This window comes from Ambystoma mexicanum, chromosome 1p (genome assembly GCF_040938575.1).
Source record: "Ambystoma mexicanum isolate Mex_15411 chromosome 1p, UKY_AmexF1_1, whole genome shotgun sequence".
Lineage (NCBI taxonomy): Eukaryota > Metazoa > Chordata > Amphibia > Caudata > Ambystomatidae > Ambystoma > Ambystoma mexicanum.
In genome coordinates, this window is record NC_090921.1 from 1,097,611,577 (window position 1) to 1,097,631,551 (window position 19,975).

The 19,975-nt window shown below is 44.6% G+C and overlaps 1 protein-coding gene across 1 annotated transcript in view; it reads right to left on the bottom strand.

Annotated features, from left to right (window-relative positions):
- The window catches only part of LOC138569204 (butyrophilin subfamily 1 member A1-like), a 259,914-nt gene that overhangs the window by 47,213 nt on the left and 192,726 nt on the right, over positions 1–19,975 (bottom strand). The window contains exons 7-12 of the mRNA XM_069647015.1: positions 15,134–15,154; positions 15,029–15,049; positions 5,528–5,548; positions 5,421–5,441; positions 3,665–3,685; positions 3,269–3,289 (exon numbers count right to left, since the gene is read on the bottom strand). Of these exons, the coding sequence (XP_069503116.1) occupies positions 3,269–3,289; positions 3,665–3,685; positions 5,421–5,441; positions 5,528–5,548; positions 15,029–15,049; positions 15,134–15,154 (126 nt within the window). The remainder of the gene's footprint in view (positions 1–3,268; positions 3,290–3,664; positions 3,686–5,420; positions 5,442–5,527; positions 5,549–15,028; positions 15,050–15,133; positions 15,155–19,975) is intronic.

Consider the following 19,975-nt stretch of genomic DNA (forward strand, 5'->3'; position numbering starts at 1 on the left):
TATGATTTCCCATGCCCCCCCCCCATCTTGTCTTGTGGTGCCTGGAAACACCTGTGTATAGGCGCCATACAAATGGCCAATAAATAAATAAAATACTTGTTTTTAATAATTGGTAATTCAGAATGCCTGAAACTTGGGAACTCTTCCGATATCTACATTTCTAGGGTATCATTGTCTGATAAAATTTAACCTCATCTGGTATGGCCTTCTTGTATCCTTGACCGAGTCATGCAGGGGTGACTTGTCCATAATGGGCGAGTGGGCGGCAAACTGCCAGTACCATTGCCCATTATGGATAGCAGTTTATGTTGACAATTTGCATTCCTCAGTGCATGTCTGAAGATGAACTGCATGTCTGCATGTGTGAGGTGGTGCTCCTGCGCCTCCCCGCACATTCAGACTAAATGGGGTGCTGACACTGAGGCGCTCTGGCTCCTGAGCTCATATCGAGCAACCAGGAAACACCCATTTTCCTGGTTACTGTTCTTGTGCGATGGAGCTAGAGGACCCTCATCAATGGAGGCAGAGTCTCTGAGAGGAGCAGCATCTTGACCAGGGACGAAGGTAGGTGTAGAATGTGTATGTATGATGTGTATGTTTTATGTGTTTACTTGTGCATGTTTGAGTGAGTTTGTGGTGTATGGGTGTATGTGGAAATGCGCGAGTGAATGTTGTTTGAATGCTCTGTGAATGAGCTAGTGAATTCTGCTTGAATGTGTGCTTCTATGAGCAAATGAATGAGCAATTTAATGTCCCTGTGGCAGCCTCAGATGCTGATTTGGGTGAGGGGGAGTGAGATATTTTATGCTGGGCATCTCTGATAAAGTAATCATAGTAAGTGTTATTATGTGACTAGGCTAGCATTTTAGTGCAACCAGTCTATCCGTTTTATTATTGTGTCATGATGATTTGTTCTGTGTATCTGTATGAAAGCAAGCATGATAAGTGTTGCTATGTGGCAAGGCTGGCCTACATTGGAGCAGCTGGTTTGGACATGTTTTATTGTGGCATGGCATTTCCAATGGTAAACCCAATAAGAGAGTGTGCAGGCATTGACATATATAGGAAGAGGCGGCTTGAACATGTTTTCTTATAGTATCATTGTCGGCATTATTTGCAAAGCGAACATGAGTATGTTCTTATATGGTAATACTGGCATATATAGGTGCAGCCAGCATGGTAATGCATGAACACAGACAGCAAGAACAAATGCTATGGGGAACATCATGAAAATGCATTGGGAAATGCTCCTGTGCACTGCCAGTGACTTGCATCTTTGGGATTTTTTCATGAGTTCCCCTACAAAACCGATTGGAAACGGTGTGGGATTTTACCCAATGTTTCACAGAAAGTGTGCTGTATACCATCAGAGAAGGAAATATGCTAGGTTATAAAATGTCATTATTCCATTATTTTGTATGTTTCTGGCATTGTAATTTGCTGAAAGGGGACCAATATGGGTGTACCTTTCTTGCAATTGGTTGATTGTGCTGTTACTTTAATAGGTTAATAGAAGGAGTCCCCAATTTCCCAGTCTACATAGAACTGAGCTTGTTTGCTATATTGTGTGGGCCTGTTTTACATTTGAAGATTGTTATCGCTTATAATGGTGTGAATATTGCTGCTCTATAATCGTGGCATAATGTTTATTGGGGAATGCAAAGTTGCTCCTGACAAATGACAGCCAAAACCTTTTGGCTTTTCAATGACTTGTTTAAACAATGCTATCAAGCAACTTAAATCCTGTTCATGGGAACAAGGTGAGCATAGAGATGTGTTTACACTATTATAACATGACAATGTGTGCTGCTTGTCTGTGTTTGCTTCATGAGTTCTCCATGGTATAACTCATGATCACTAGCTGTTCCTGGTGTAACATATGCCATTCTAGCATCCTCAAGGTCAATATCGGTTGGTAATTCATAAGGTCCCGGGAGGATAGCTCAGCGGCAACGTGTGCGCCTTGGAAGCAAGACGACACGAAGCAACACAGGTTCGATCCCCGGGTCCCCGCTTAGAAACCTATGGGTGTTTGAGCGTTATAAATACGCAACTAAGACAAAAAAAAACAATTAAGCAACTAAAAAACAAACAATTCCTGTAACAGCGCCTCGATGCCTGCGGGCTGTGTGAGCGCTTTAAAAATGCAAATAAATAAAGGTCACTTCCATCTCCCTTCTTAAATATTGGAATTGCCACTGATCGCTTCAGGAAGGGGGCGTAGGTCCCTGTGACTTATTAATGGTCATTGAAAAGGCTAAACGTATCAGATGATGAGAGGTATGCGCGGTATAAGAACAGTGTCTAAGTTCCATCAATCACACGGGCCTCTGTGATGTGTCTTTGTAGACGCGTAATTGTCAACCTTGTTCCATTGCAGAGACCCTGTGATGGCACAAGATTATGTAGTAGCATAATTACAGCACCTGCTTTCAGTTTTAGCTCGTGAGGAGGCATTCTTTAGAGACTGAAACATTGAGCCGGTAATTAACTGTTGATTGACACTGAAACTGCCGTGCCCTGTGTGAAGAGAAGTGGGGTGGAAAGAAGTAACTTCTGAATGTTTGCGATAGTGGAAGGTGCAGGTGACCACGTAGAACCATGCACATTCTGTTTTTTGGAATGGTAGTAGTTGTTGAAGTGGGTACACTCTGCCATTTGCACAGCAGAGGGCAACCTAACACTGATATATTGCATCCATATGTTGAAATGATAGCTGCTGTTGAAGTGGGTGTGCCCTTTGCCATTTGGAAAGCAGAGGGCAACCTAACACTGATACATTGAGACAGATGAGTAGGACACATACCTAAGAGTTTTATGGTATAGATTCCGTTCTGCTTTCATTAAATTAGAGCAACTGTGAAACGAGTTCCTCTCAATGTGAAAATGGCTGTTTATTTCAGATGTTTTACTTCTCTTGTATCTGCTGATGTAAATTTCAATTTAGAGACTAATTTGTAGGGTAATTAAATGTTTCGGACATATTAGTAAATATCCTAATTCATGTTGGTTTAGATGACTGTCCAATAAGCCAAGGGCCATCACTGGCCCTACAATAAGATTTTCACAAATATATTCAAGAGGTTTACAGAAGCCTAGTCCTCACACACTCACCTCGGATGCGCTGATCAGCAAGGAGAGTTTTAATAACATTCAACTTGACTGATTACTATTTGAAATCACACCAGGTCAAACAAAGTCTAACTATTGAAATCTTAAAATAGATGGGACCTCGTCCTTTTAATTGATGTATACCGGGCCCACTCACCTTGGTCTTGCTGTAGGGTATCTATTAAGGGAACAAAAACAAATGTATAAGTTGCCAGTTGTGCATTTGCATCTGTAACATAACATTATTTGATCAAAATAGCACTTGTCTCTTTTTTCAGCTAAATCGTCTGAAAAAGAAAAATATCCAAACAACATTTTAGAATTTGATTCTTTAGTCCCACCTTCTTTACGCCCCCTTTTTTTGACCTTATACTCTTTTGAACTTCCCATCCTAACTGGGTGACTTTTCTGCTGCTTCAGGACAAGAGGAACAGCATGCAAAATTTCAAAACATTTTAGCAAGTCAATACTTTTCTGTCCACAAAATCAGAAGGAGGGGCATGAGTTTTGGATTGGACAATTCATTCAAATTCCCCAAGACGGTGGCACATACCTCTTTCTTTGGTGATGGCCACTGTAAAACACAACAACGGGAGAATGTTAGGTAGCCAAAGAATTGTTATGAAACACAGATGTTACAAAACTTCAGTGTCTTTACAAACATTTCACAAATACCCCTTTTGAGGCTGGAGGGGAGATTTCCGTGTCCCCAATCCCATGCCACCCCTTTCCAGGCATGGTTGTAATGTGGTGTAAACATGTTTCCTCTTTGCTACCCCTCGCCCCCTATGAAATACACATTTGCATTTTCCTACCAGATTAGTCTACTCTTAGCCTGATTCTACTTATTGAGGGGTGTCTTCCTGGGAAAGCTGACCGTTCGCTGCGGCTGTTTTTCCTTGTGATCTACACCCCACGGATGCAGGCCCTGGCGGAATCCCTTAGGAAGGAGCCCGGCGAAAGGCTTGGGCCCCCATTGACTCCCCGCCAACTTCGACGCAGATCCAGTAAACCCCTCACTGCTTGCCGACCCCTCACTGCTTGCGGCCCCCGGTGAACCAAGACCGGGTGCGCAGCCATGTCAGAGCTGGCACGGGATCTCCCGAAAGACTGTTCAGTCATACCCTCAGGCCTGCCAGCAGTGTGTGGATGCCCCGCTCTGAATCTGCCGGCGTGCACTCGGGAGGGAAGAGCGTGCACTCGGGAGAACCAGTGGATGTGGGAGAAAAATGCTGAAACACACACATCCATCTCCATCAGAATGCGCCTGTTTACCCTCAAGACAGCCTTAAAAATGCTGAACGCAGATCCGTGTAATTGTAAGTAGATTTTGATGTTTCCCCTTTCGATGTCATCCTGCCCTTCTCTGTAACCTACACATATAGGGCCTGATTTACAACCGCGTTTTTCGATGGGATAATCCCATTGAAAACGCTTTGTAAATTCAGGCCCACCATTTCTTCTTTAGCTTCACTACACGCTGCTGGATGCAATTATTTATTTATTTTTTACACCTTTCTTGCACCATTCTTATTGTGCGTTTAGACATACCTCTAATATTCCAACATGTTCCTTCGCTACTCGTGCTTATATGGGAAAGCAGGACGTTTTGTGATAGGAATGGGATTGTGATATCGCTCCGTACTGCAGTGATATTGCCTCTGTTTTCACTTGTAGAAGAGTAAAGCACCTTGATGGTGGGATTAAACACAGAGGGGCCAGTTCACAATGTCCCATGGCCGCAGCACTGAAGGCGGGCGCGCCCCTCGCATTCTGCTACAGCTGCCCCTCGGCACGTCATTCCCCTTATTATCTTGTGTGCAGGGGGAGGGCGCACCACGACACCCAGACACTGGCCCCCATCACTCAAGGGTGTGAAGCACTAGAGAAAGGGCAGGCCAGCCCTCCATCCACGTGCGGGCTACGTGCGCAATGACAGCGCTGAACCTTAAAAGTCCCATCTAAGGGATTTGTTTGATATTTCCACATTTACTTAACCTGTTCCAAGCAATTTTGGCCAGACCACTGCCAAATCATACACACGTCTATCCCTCTGGGAATCAGCACATTCTGGGGTGGCAGAATCTTCAACACGTGTGCATGCACAGCCTTGATTGACCTTACAGGATATGCAAGGTATCACTTCCTACAATATGCAGCATTCCCTCTCCGACTGGCCACCTGTTTAGCAATCCCTTTTTGACATCAAACGATTGGACTTTGTGTTTTGTAGTTTTTTTTTTAACAAACATGACAGGCAGGTGCGTCAGAAGGACACAGACAGTGGTGACACATCCTGGCACACTTACCTTTCTCTCGAAGGAGATTCTCTGCAATAAAAAGTACACATGTAACATGAAATGCACATGTAAGCCTTGCACAGCGGAAAACAATGCACGGGGAGTATTACACTTACCTCTTTCTTTAGATACAATATCTGTAAAATGAAATAAGGAAGGCATTACATACATGATTCTTGAGTGTGCATTCGAACTTGCATCGAATTCCTACAGCAGGTAACCAGGCATGCCATCTTGTCCTTTTGTCAAGGGAGCAGCCATTTTCTTAGGAAACATTGCACAGGTTTTCCGCTTTCTCAGTTGAAAACACTCTCTATTGCCCATCGCCCCTTCCCTGGCAGCGGCTCTGAGGCTGCCAAAAAGAAATTCATCCACCACAAGCTGATTAGAATGCTGTGTTCCACCAATGCGGCCACGATGAGACCGCCACGCTTCCACCAGATGTTGTAATTGTAATTAATGGGTTATTTATAACGCGCTTAATACCCAGAGGTTTCTAAGCGCGGACCCGGGGATCGAACCTGTGTTGCTCCACGCCATCTTGCTTCCAGGACGAACGCATTACCCCTGGGCTATCCTCCCGAGATGTTCAGGATCAGCCTTCTTCTCTTTCATGGCAACCAATCCATGAAGCTCCAGCAGTTGTCTGATAAATGATAGACTATTCGCCACGCTCGACACTGCTTTGCGCAGTGGGCCAGTGACAAAGGTCTGATCAGCATCTATCAAACAGACTTCCAACTGGCTCTTCCAAGACACAATCTGCTGGCCAAACGTTTCATGAAAGTAGGAGGCATGAAAACATAATCTGCCATGCCAATTTATATGGCTTTTGTCGACTTGATGGCAGTTTCCGATGGAGTGACCAGCTCGCTAGTATGGTATTAGCTAGTACATTGGGGCATTCCATTGGAATCACTGCGATTAATGAAGGAACTTTACAGCAATATGTCTGTATGTCTAGATAACGTGGGCACCTTCTCGGCTTGTCTCCTCACAGTACGAGGATTGAAACCGCGGTGCGCATTTGGCACCCATGCTTTTTAACCTGTACCTCGCAGACCTCCCAGAAACGTTTAAAACGGCTAAGTGTTTTCCACCCAGAATAGGTCAATAACATCTGCCGTTGCCGACGATGCCCACGTTGGTGGGTCTACAAAGAGCCTTCAATCCGCTGGAAAATGACTGTGTGTGTGTGTGAGACCTTACAGTTAAAATCAATAGAACTAGGATCATGAGGATGGGATCTTATGGAAAATTGGCAACCACCACTTTGAGCAATTTGAGACATATATATGTTGAGCTATATGCCGAGAAATCAAGGAACACCCTTGCTGTGATAACTATGGTCAAAATCTATTACATGAAAACGGGTGGATTTACTATGAAAGACTTATTACTCGTTTATAGTACCCAAGATTTGATATGGTCTTGCAACCATCCCGTATTCTATGGACCATTGGTTGCGACTTGCAAGTTCTTGAAGGTAACATTTGGAGATCCGCTTTTGGTCTAGCACAGTGCATTAGGATACATTTCATCTGTCTGGAACTTGCTCTTATTTCACTAAATACTACTCTGGCAATTAAAACAGGAGACAGTATATAGTAAAGCACTAACAAATCCTTCATGCCAGTTGTTGAATAATTTGGCCGATGCTTTAAAAACAGGAAGTAATAAAGCAGTGACGGCTTTTGCTAATACAATCTTGCAATTCTTTAAAACCACTGATTGGACGCCGGACTGGGACTGAGCCTTTAACAGCGCTGAATAATGCCCTAAAGAATAAGGGCCTCATTACACGGACGGCGGTAAGGGTTAACGGTCACCGTTAATGGTGCCAGTGACCGTTAACCCTTAGCGCCTTACTACGAGGTCCCTTTGCGGGTTGGAGACTTTAACGCCTGCTTTTTGCAGGCGTTAAAAACCAACCCGCAAAGGGACCAGGGAGCTAATTACGGTACCGCAATTTGCGGTGCCGTAATTAGCACCTTCCCCATTCCCATTATGCCCTATGGGGCAAAAATGGGAATGGGGAAGGGCAATGGGGGAAGGGGGAATTACCGCCCCACCAACCTTGGAATAGGGCGGTAATTCCCCTTTCCTCCAAGGCGGTGCCGGTATTTTACCGGCATGGACCAAGGTGCTAACAGCACCTTGGTCCACCGCCGTCCGTGTAATGAGGCCCTAAAACTTGGTTATGGAACTGGAATAGAAATTGTGAACATGTAGAAGCGAAGAAATCCCTAATTTGGTACAATGCATTTATTATATTAGGAATGCTGCCGTAAGCATACATCATGACATTTCCATCATCAACATGTCGGTGAACTTTCATGTTGCACAGACTTAACTTCCTAGTATGAAAGTAATAGAAGGAATAAAATACCAGTTACTGAGCCCTGCTGTCGACTGTGCAAACGACTACCTATAACCGAAACCAGCGGGCACCTGTGGACTTCATGTGGCAAGCTGATTCCTTACTATGAATTATATTTTGATAAAGATATTAATTCTAGGTAACAGCTGCTAACTGAGGAGCTCTGGAGAAGGCGCTTGCAGGGTAATTCTGGTCCATTTAGCCTCGTTATAATCAACTTATCGTACAAAACTGAGGACATTTTAAAACACTCAGGTTGAGAGTTATCCTAATGTGTTTTTTAAACTCATTAACTATAGTGAATACACTATGAATTATTAAGCTTGAGCCCGTCTTAAATAAAAAAAAATGTTTTTAAATTCGATGACTGGATATTTGAACACATGTTTTTATATGTAATGAGAACATTATTGATTATATTCACTGTATCGATTTGTTGTCCACAGTGTGAACAGTTGAGTCTCTTTCAACTGTTGCACACTTTAATCAAAAAGAAAATAAATCTCAATGCCCGGGAAACTCTGCATAGAGGAAGAACCCCTAGAATTCACCCCTCAAAACGTGGCTATACATAACACCCCAACAGACAAACTAGCACGCCACCGCTGAAGACTATGCCAGCGGGATATCTTTAGCACACAGGCTGGGGCCCCAACACTGCTCAGACAAGCACGTTCAAATAGATACCCAACTTGAATAGGTATCTCAAGCATGGACCCAAACCTGAACCAGAAAACCAAGCTATCAGCCTATCAAACTCGGATGAAAGAGATAGGACCCTTGCAGGAAAGCCTTGATCAAACATGTAACACACCTGTGCGCAACGCTTAGACACTTGGAGATAGTGGTTAGTTGGGTCAGTCTCCCTGACTTTTTCTCCACATCAGACACACCACAACATTGCCACCCAATAATCAGGCTATAACTGATCCATATAGACCACCTAATCCTGATGGACATCAATGCAAGATGACCTCTGATTTCAACCCAGTGGCAGATTGAAACTCTACTGGTTCAACATAGCCTCAATCTCCAATGCAATGACTCCACAAGAGTCCTCAACCATTCTCCCTTACCCAACCTACCAGCACACTACACATATGACCCCCCCACACACCTCAGATTTATGCCTGATAACATCACCCTCACCTCAATAACTTTGTAGAAACCAGCCAGAAGCAACTCCTTTAGCTCTATCACACCCCCACCACCCTCCAGACAAGAGGCTTTGCTGGTGTACCAGGGCTGTCATCTAACAGGTCCTTAGTTTTTCACTCCAAGTAAGATGTATACCTAAGTGGCATTGCCACAAATGCCATTGAACCATATTGCCACAGTACTGGGGTACTTCCAGCCTGCACTCATCAACTTCTGGGCTGCGATGCAGAGGAGGAATAGTGAGCACGGCTCGAAGCCAGGTATCCCCTTAGCAAGGGCGAAGAAGTCAATGACTGGCCATGATGAGTTCGGCTCAAAGACTTGTCCAAAGAAAAAGGCTTTGAGACCTTTGAGTAGCCTGGCAAAGTCAACTTGAAGGCAGAGGGGAAGTGGAAGGCAGTCCCACGGCGTGGAGCCTTGCACGTGTAGTGGCAGCTGAGGGCACTGCTAATGAAGGCAGCACATCCGGTGGTGCTTTAGATGAGCACATGCTTGAGGGTCTCATTGCAGGGGCCACTGAGTTCCAGACACTGAGTTGTAGAAGATTAAGCCGACCCCGACACAACCACCAGTGCTCTGTTGTGTGTGAAGGATGCTGTAATCAGGGTAGGTGAGAGAGGAATCACAGAACCGGGTTTCTGTAAGGGCTTGCATTTGCCAGGAACGCCTACAATAAGGTCTCACACGTGGATTGCATTGTGGCAATAAAAACCCAGGCGGCGGACCAATACCGCCCCAGGTAATGCCCGGGGCCGTAGTTATAGGCCCGAGCGTCTTATTGCCATTAGTCCCCCGGCCCGTTGGATCGGGGTGCTAATGGCTATTATTTTTTGTTTTTTATTCCCTGTTGTGAAACACGTTTCGGAACAGGGAAAAAAAAAAATATGGGCGCCGCCATGGAAAGGGAAAACGTAGTCCGTTTTCCCTTTCCATGGCGGCCATCGGGAGCAGACGCACTGGGAACAGAAGTGTTCCCAGTGCGTTCGCTTCCAAGACCAGAAGAAAAAAGAAGGTAAGTGGGGTCGGGAGGGCGGAAGGGAGGGGAGGGGGAGGAAGAAAATAAATAATTAAATAAACCTACCGCGGTCTCCGGCGGGGGACGATGGAAGCCTCCAGCCGTGTGGAGGCTTGGAGCGGGTACTAATGATGGTTACAGGCCTCCCATTAGGCAATGCTCCGGGGAGGGCTGAGCGGAGGAAGGTATTTGCTGAGAGTAGATGATATGATCAGCTGGGATGGAGGAGGGAGGCAGATGCATGCATGCATGTAAGAGGCAGATGTGATGTGGCACCTGGATGGTGCATCTAAAAGTCTCCATTTTGGCATATAAATGATGGTTGTATTTACACTGTAATCCTTCCTCGATGGGTCCACGTGCCCTGTCTAAGCTTGGACAACCAACTCTCTGTCAGAAAGGTCGTACTTGGGATACTGGAGCTATCAGGGCAGGCTCTATGTGGGCGGATGGCTTTGGTAGTGATGGGTGTGTCCGGGCTGAGAGTGGTTGTTTGAGTGAAGCAGATGTGCTTGCTGGTTTTGAATGGTGTGAATTCGAGGGACAATCAAAGGGTGTGGTGGGAGCTACGATCCTTGAGTGACTGGAATGTGCATTCAAGTGCAGCCAGGGGAGGGAAGGGGAGGGTAGTTGGCCTGTAGTAGGGGAGGGTAGTTGGCTTGTAGTATGATGATGACTTTATTGCAGCCATTCATGTACTTTCAAGTGCATGCATTGCAAATGGACAGGGTTTAAATTCAGAGTTGCGTGGCGTTTAGGGCAGATTGTCAGAAGGCTAAGACAGTGCATGTGTCCTTGGACACTCAGACAGTCCTCACTTTTATGGATATTTACAAAGATTTGCCAAAGGAGTTACCACTCTCTACTGAACATCTATAGCACACCTGAACGATTCAGTTAATAAGGGGTGCAGTAAGCGTGGTGAAATACAGCAATTGCTCCACTACTGGCATCATGTATGTTGGATGGACCAACATGTATGGTTAAAAGCATTTGAAGCTGGAGGGAAAAGTGCAATGACGCATCACTCTTAAAATTCCTGTTTTTATCCATACGAATGCGTACAGCACTGCCTGCACTGCACAGAGTAAGCACTGCCTGCACTGTACAGAGTATGCACTGCCTGCACTGCACAGAGTAAGCACTGCCTGCACTGCACAGAGTATGCACGCATACAAGATAGTCAGGAATACAGGGGAAAATGACATTTTTGTGAACTCCCACCAATTAGAGCTGTAATGTCAGTTACATGAAATGTACAGATATTTTTCACGTGGTTTTATGTGTATGCCATTTCCTGTCTTAATTTAGGACAACACGCAGATGTGTATTGTGCACATTGTACATTATGCTTATAATGACTAACATTTATATATCCGTCCCTATGAGTCTAGCGCTAGGTGTTTGCTTTTGCTCATGGGCAACTAAGTCTGCTCCTCCGAATAAGGGGTAGGTACATCACATGCCAGTTCTGAGACTGTACACGCGTATATGAGGCTATTTCTTGAAACATGTGGGTGGCCGTGCCATATGAGGCTCCCCGGGCTATATGAGGCTTTGTCTAACATATGATACTGTTCCTGACAAGTGAAGGTGTACCCGGGCATATGGTGGGATAACATGGGCACATGTGTCTGTGCAGGCAATATGATTGCAAGGACCATGGTCAACAATAACTGCTCTGGGTGTGCTCTTGGTGTACCATGCTGCAACCTTGATATCGCTGTACAGCACCCTATGCTATGTAATGTATGGCTGTTAACAAAAATAGCATTTGTCACATTTGTTATTTTTTATTAATGTTACCCATATTGTAAATTTCACTGAAGTGACATCCCCTTTGCTGTCATCAGCAGGATTGTCAAAGTTCATTTGATGTCACTTCCTGGGATTCGATCAAGGGTCAAATGGCATGTATTATCCCTTCTTGTCCCCAGCCTTTCTGTGAATCCACAGCACATCAGGGGTCACACAGTGCACCAACCTAGATGTATAAGTCTAATATAATTTGATCTTAATTTGATCTGAATGTATGCAGAAGACACAATTAAGACACTTACCAGTCTCAATGTTCCCATTTTGAGAGAAAAGCCATGCATGAAAAATATGGTAATGTCTTTGTAGTTTTTGGTTGCTTAGTGGGCTACAAAGTATTCTGAGATCTTAGTTATAACGTCTTTAGATGATTGTGATGCTGGAAATGCATTGGAGGGACAGGGCCTCCCTGTTCTCGTCCCGTAGTCCTTTTTCATATGTGTTCTGTATTGTTTTCTGCCCAGGAGTTCATATGGGACTCCTGGCAGTGCAGCTCTTCCTCTTTTTGGTTTGGTGTACAGACCCTTGGGATACCCTTATGGCACCCATGGGTGGGGGTACAACCCTGTGCCCCTAGTGTATGTTTTTGGGCACCTGTGTGTGGCCCACAGAGCAGGATATGGGCTGGTGGCAGCTCCATGCTGAAATTGACAGGTGCTCTGAGTATCCTCCATTTTGGGGATACCCAGGCCCTCTCATTGGAATCAGTTGATTCCTGATAGGAAACAAGATGGACCCCATGGCCTCTTGCTTTCTGTTGCCTGTTACCTTATTTTCCCAAAGACCTGGGAAGCCCTGACTCTGTCCCTTCCCCCTGACTGGCTGTTGGGTGGAAGTTCCATATAGGTTATTGTGGGGAAGTCCAGGCCAGACTGGCCGGACTGGCTGGAGCCTTCCCAGTGACTGTATATTGTGGGTACACCCTGTGGGCGGGACCTGGGTGAATGGAGTGTGTGACCAATATGCACTTCTTGTTGTGGATGTCTGGTTTCTGGTATGAAACACAATGACTGAGACAGCCCTGCACAAAACTGGTATGAATGCAGTGTCTAGTGCTGAATGGCTAGTTACTTGCCCCAATACACATTCCTTGTTGTGAGTGTCTGAGAGGGAGGAGAATGTCCTGAATGCACTGTATGCCTGATTGGCTGCCTGACTGCCTGAATGCCCTTCTGAGTGATTGGTTGACTGAGTGTGACCCAGCAGAATGAACGAGAGACAGAACAGTATATCTGGGGGCCTCTCACTGTGAGAATTTGTTCAGAAGCTGAAGTTGAAACTGACATCGAAACTGACGCCGTTCAGAAGCTGAAGTTGATACTTGAAGCTTATCCTTGAAGCCCAGCTGGAAGAAGAAGATCTGCTGCTGCATTTGCTTCGACCCAATCCGAAAGCTGTTGAGTACATCGAGGACTGATCCAAGAGAGGACCTGGTTGGGAGCCCTCTTCCCGAGCTCTGAGGGACCAACGAGCACCGCTAACATTTGCCGAAGCTCCCTGGAAGTCAGACCCTCGACAGGCTTCCGACCGGAGACGGGGTCCGCCAAGGAGAACGGAGAGAAGCACCGCCGACCGCTCTGTCCTGCCAGAGAAAGTCGAGGCCGTCGACGTGCTGAGGAGAATCCGCTGGTGGGTTTCCCGCCACTCGAAGAGAGCTAAGCCTTGATTGCTCGACTATGTTACCAATAATATATAATCTTTGCTGGGGTCCTCTGTGCCTCTCCTCTGCCATATAGAGAGCAGGTGTACAGAGAACCCCCTCCAGTCTTTACAATGATATCCTCTGAGAATGAAAAGGTACATCAGAACTATGACACGGAAGAATTACAGTGGCAACACAAGCATAAATGATATGCCAAAATGGAGGCTTGTATATGCAATCCCTGGAAACCTTGAGATATGTAATCTCACTGCAACCGATTATCTCACGGATACTACCAAAGTAGAGACAATTCAAGATTGGTGAATAACGGAGAATGAGATGGAATTTCAACGTTGTCTTAGGTTTGTGAGTCTTTATTGAAGGTTTGGTCAAAGCTATTTCACCCTGTTGGCATGTTAAACACATATGACCAAGACAGATGCTAAACATTGTTTGCGATTAAGAGGCTTAAGGTATTTTTAAGTTTTGAGGATGCTTTTTTCATGTACCAAGCTTGCAAATAAATTGTATCTCTAATTGTACATAGGGCGTATGTTTGTCACACAACCATTGTGATGGAAAAATGCATCAAGTTGCTTACTCTTGAATTAAATGTAAGACGTTAGACAGTCTTTGATAAGGAGGTATTGGCAACAAAGTAAACTTGTCCAGTGGGTAACAATATTGGGAAAATCTCGAACGTCCTTCTTATACTATTATGAAATATAAAAATGCTATATACTTGATGGTATCTTCCTATTAGCAGTAGGTGGGCACAGACCAATTTGGATTATAAGGATAGCGGAAATCCTCCCATCCAAGGAGACACTAAAAGTCCTTTTAAGCAACCACAGAGCAGAAATAGCATAAAGGTTCCATATTCTTGAGAGGAGTTTGGAGAAAAGGCAGAGGGCTGAGCTGAGACTACTTGAGGCTTTGGACTTCCAAAATCCAAGTGCAAGATGACAAGAACCCCTCAGTTTCTATCAAACCTTTCCCTTGCATGGAATTGTGTATATTAATAAAATCAACCCACCTCTTGTCCTACGACTGTTTACCACCCCTCTCTTTCCCTGTTTCTACAAATCACTCCTCCTTCAACCCTTTGACACATTTTTTGGCTGTTTTCTCACAATGTTCTATTTTTATCAGGTGTTTTGTATTGCTATAGAAGCACAAAAGAAGTTTCTCTGTTTTAACGTATATTGTGAGCTCTCTTGTCTGTGAGCAAAATGCCATTGCCTAAAAGGCCATTGCCTAAAATGTGAGTTAATGAAGGAAAGTGAAATGATTGTGCGACTGAGTGGAGATCACTGGGAAGGAACATTTAGATAATTTCTCTAGGACCAAAAACAGGGAGGCTCAATTAGGATACAGGTGGGGGAAAGAGGAGACTTTTGGCAGCATCATATTTCAGGAGGGATGCCACTGAGGAAGGAAACCAGCATGGGCAATGTATTGAGTTGGGTTGGAGATCAGGCAGAACGAGTGTTGGGAGTTTACATAGAGTGAGCTTGGTAGGCCACACATCAGCATGTTACCCTCTCACATGTGTGCCCCTGTGGGGTCTATAGCAAACGTCACACTGAGTCCCCACGTGTACTTACCCTTTTCACTGAGTAGATCATCTGTAAGCAAACAATAAATGAATCTTAGTCAGATGTACCCAATTTATGTCACTGCAAACATTTCGCACACATTAAAATACTTACCCATCTCTCTAATTAAGATGTCTGTAAAAGAAAAATGGGAACATGGTATTGAGTTTCAGCATGGATTCTAAACTAGAACTCCTTTGCATTAAAGCTAAGCATGCTGGCCAAGACGTACACTTTAAAAACGTAAACACTGTAGAACTTCCCCTCCCCCGCCCCCACTCATGGTTTACCAAGAGGTCACCATCCGGTGGAGAACTACCTCTTCTAGACTCCTGCCATCAACCCCCCAGTGTCTCTGCTGGCGACCTCCACTCTCTTGCAGGGAAAGGCGTATAGGCTCGGAGGTTAATGATAATCAGTTCATACCCCTGCTGATTAATACTGTAAATGACCCCGACCCCCTTATCTAATCACCCAATTATCCCATTTTCTCTGCACAGTACTCTGCTACTTCTTGATACCAATTCTGCGCTCCATAAAAATCACAAACAAAAAATAAAGAGGCCCTCTTTTAAGGAAATGCTATATGATTAGCCTGCGTTCTATCTGAAGGTGCCCCATTTTTTAGAAAAATGTGGCTTCCATTTGTAATTTAGGTAGGTACAAATGTATGCTGAACCTTCAATTGTAGGACACATTCTGTTGCTCAACCCCATGTCATAGGGTAGTCAGCAGGCCTTCCTCTAATGTGGGCCAAGGAGGTTCATATACTTGTGTACTGATGTGTTACTTGAATTGTCTTTGTGTTAGCTGGTGACACAAGAATTTCCAATTGTGTCCAGAAGTTATGCCTAACTGGTTGCTTCTCGTGTGCCAGGTGGAAGTATTTGGAAAGTCCTTGATCTTGGCCTAATGTTTTCCCAGGGTGCATCAGCTGATCCGACTCCGTTTTGTAATGTGTGAGGCAGAGAAACTCCAAGAACCTATTTCTATTTCTATGTCTTTTTCTAGAGACTTTGAACCGCAAAGCTCAAGTGGAGGGAGGGCCTCACAGGGGACCTGCATCTGGGCACATGTGGAACACAAGAAATTCAAAGAGTCTTACTGAAAAAGATGTACTTTTAACTTCTTCCTAAACATTAAAAGGGACTCTAAGTTACTGAGAATAATTATGCAGGAGCTGATTCCATAGTTTGTGGCATGTTACTGAAAATTGTCTGTCGCCCCAGGAATGGAACTGTGAAGGAGGCACCACCAAACGTAAGGCAGAGAGGTTTAAAGTTAATCCTTTGCTGAACAGACAACCAGTGAAGTTTTCTGCAGTGTGTAGAAGCCGTAGCAAATTTAGGAAGCTTAAAGATTAGATGCAGCGCAGCATTTTGAACCATTTGCATTGTGAACAACACGTTTTTAGTGCTGCTTGCATAATAGGCCTTAGCATGATCTAAGTAGGGGTCTATAAGGCCATGTGAGCGTGCAGAGCAGAAGGAACAAACTGGAGAGACTTTGTTAAGTGTCCACAAGCTGATAAAAGGGTACTCTGAGGATGGCAGTGACTTGAGCTGTAAGTGATAGGTCAGCGTCCCAAATAAACACTAGATTGCTGACTTTGTTAGCATAGGATATTTGGAGATCCAGGAGGATCAGAAGGGGAGGAAACCTTGCTGGTTCTTTAAAGAAGGTGAAACAAGGCTAATAACACGGCCTCAGTCTTAGATGGACTCATTTGGAGGCCGTTTAGGGTCATCCATTGCCATACAGTTCTCAAACACTCATCTAAGGACCAGAAATTATCAGAAAGGCCGGTGGCTTTCACATAAAGCTGTGTGTTGTCCCCATACACATGAAATTCAATCTTCAAGGTTCTGAGAGTGGACATCAGCGGTTGAACATAAATGTGGAACAACAGGAGCAAGGGGGGGAGCCCTGTGACAGCCCGCATTTGACAGATGTATGAGGTCCCATCTGGACCATTTGCTGTCTCAATGAGAGAAAGCCTTTTAGCCATGCAAGCACAGGGCCATTCATCCCAGTTATAGTTCCTAACTTCGATAGTAAAAGATAATGGCCCACAGTGTTCAATCCTGCCGAAAAGTCCAACATAACAAATAAGGACAGATGGCCAGCATCAGCTGTGGCCAGAATATCGCCCCATACCAAGACCAGAGCAGTACCGGTTTGAGGTGAACTCCTGACTCAAATTTGTCTCGGGAGCCATTTAGCTCAATAAAATGTCAGAGCTCTTCGGTCATTAGTTTTTCCAGCACCTTAGATAGCCGTGGTACCTGAGCTATTGGACAATAGTTTTGCATGAGGGTGGGATCAAGATTTCATTTTCTTCAGCAGCAGGAGATTAATACTGATTTCAAAATGTCTTAACTAAGGCACAGATTAACAAAATCGGCAACACATTTGGAGAGGCTCGAACTATGATGACCCACCAAAATGGCAAGAAGAGATAAAAAACAGAATTGAGTGGGTTTGAGTGCAGCCAACAGACGTGCAGCTGCTTCTTTTGTAACCATTGAGAATTTAAAACAAGCCTTGTCTTGAGTCAGCAAGTTAGTCATGACGAAACTGGGAGGAATCCGTTCGTTTTCCTGGATACTAGCTTCTTTAGAAATAGAACATGTATTGAAATCATTTGCCAGGAAAGTATGGACCCCTCGTGTGGTTCTGCAGTTGCCCTGCCAAGAGGGAGGCGAGACGGGAGACTGCCAAGACCATGGTGGCGGTTGTGTTTATGCTAGGGCGAAGACTGGGGCACCAGATAAAAGCCCAGTAAAAGCGAACGCCTTGCGTCACAGCACACTGCAGCGAAGCACAAAGACACACAGGGCCAGAATCACAACGCGTTTTCCAATGGGATACACCCACTGCAAAATGCTTTGTGATTCAGGGCCCGCAACCTGCATTTCATTGGCCAGGAGTTCTCGCGGGAGTACAAGGCATCTTTCTTAATCAGCCTTGTACTCAGTAATTGGAGCTGGTCCTACAGCTGGCGCCAGGGCAGGCGCATTAGGCTTTGTAATAAAGTGATGCTGCATTTTCCAATGTCCTACATCCCATATGTTGGGTGTTAGCAACACTACTATAGCCCTCATTCCGAGTTTGGTGGTATTCATGGTGCTATTTGCGCCATGACTGCCACCAATAACGGGACCGTGTCCGGTTTGGTGCAATGGGGACTTACTGGGCTAGTCCGACCTTGGCGGGACCGGTAAGTCCCCATTGCACAAACCATTCCCCATTCCCATTTGAGCCCCCATAGGGCTCAATGGGAATGGGGAGGGCGCAAATAACGGGCTCGCGAATGTCAAGTGTTACGAGTGAATAAAGGGCAGAGCCCCTTTAAGAGAGAGGACACAGAACAGTGGGAGGGAACTGGAAGGAGGGGGAAGAGAAAGGGGGGAAGGGAGGAAAGGGAGGGCCAGGGGGGAGAGGGACACAGTCTGTAAGAGGAAGAATAAAGGAAGGTAAAGCAGACAAAGGCTCCTGTGTGTATATGTGAATTACCTGAGTGGCCCCCACGGGGTTCCAACATCAAGCCCGTTATTTGAGCCCTGGTCCCTTAACGGGTCCCGTCCACAACGGCTGGTCAGACCAGCCGTTAATGGAGGGACCCGCTAAGGGACCTTGTAGTAGGGCGGTAACGGATTACTGGCACCGGTCTCCTTACCGGTGCCCGGTATCCCTTACCGCCCACCTTGGAATGAAGCCCTATGTCATAGCAACAAACTGTGGGACATAATTGCACCACACTAACTGAAATAGTTTCTTGTGTGGCCCATTTATTGTAAATATTACACCAGGAAAGACACAAGTATCACAGGTGTGCCCTACTGGTGTGTAGAAAATCGAGTGCCTTGTTAATGTGACAACTAGGTTCTGTATTATGGACATAGACAGACATATTTTATGAGTAATGTCGTCAGATGAACTCAAAACAACGCCTTAATCCATTGTTTTAATGTTATTTTCACAGAATTACTGTGTGCACACATATAGGACAGAACACACATTTTAGCTTTTCCGCAGTTTTTTTCACAGTTAAATATTCATGGATTGGTGTCAACAAAGGTGAGAACAGGGCAAAAAACCTACACATAACCACTATTGTTGTTTTTCAAGGCTTAGTGTATATCAGAATTTGATCGTGAAACATATTCAAGTGCTACAAAAGAAAAAAGATTTTAAAAAGGTAACCCATTTAGTGTGCACGAATTTATATGCCAATGTTTCCTGCTCAAATTATTAAAAATGTCCAACCTGCTTAAACAAGCCAATGATGGTATTATGTGCAGAGTAGTGTTTCCCAAACAAACTTCCAATATAATTTCAAGTTAGAATTGTAAAATCTTGGCAAATGGCTGCTTGGGGATCTGGAGTTTAATATGTTGCCCTCTAGGAATGCCAAAGCTTGGACAATTGATCCTCTGCGGAAGTCCCCTCTCTTTCTCCTCAGTTTTCGCTCTTTTCCTCTTTTCTCTCTCAATTTTCACTGACTTTTCTCCTGTTTTTCTTTTAAGAGTTGAAGGTTGAAAAACTGATTTATCTGTTTTGGATCTACTTCCTTTTAAGCTTTTGGTTTTATTCATAGCTTAAATATTTTGTATGTTTGTGAAAGGTTACATTTTTGTAACCATATACAATAAAATAAATAAATAAATAAAAAAAAAATATATATATATATATATAATTTCTGCGTTGAATTAGTGCCTGCATGTGTATTTCTGTAGGAGCTTCAAAATGAAAGCAGTGCCGAAGTGTAGCAATAGGAAAGTAATTAGACAATAAGACAAGGAGACGGTGCAAGGGCTGAAAACCAACGGGCAGAGAATTCCTTGATGGCAGCTGTCTTGCCTCGCCGGGGAGTATAACCACGTAAACCGGGATTTATTCCACCAGCTTGGAAATCATTTTATCGAATCTTCCCCTCAAACCTATCAAAAGTTA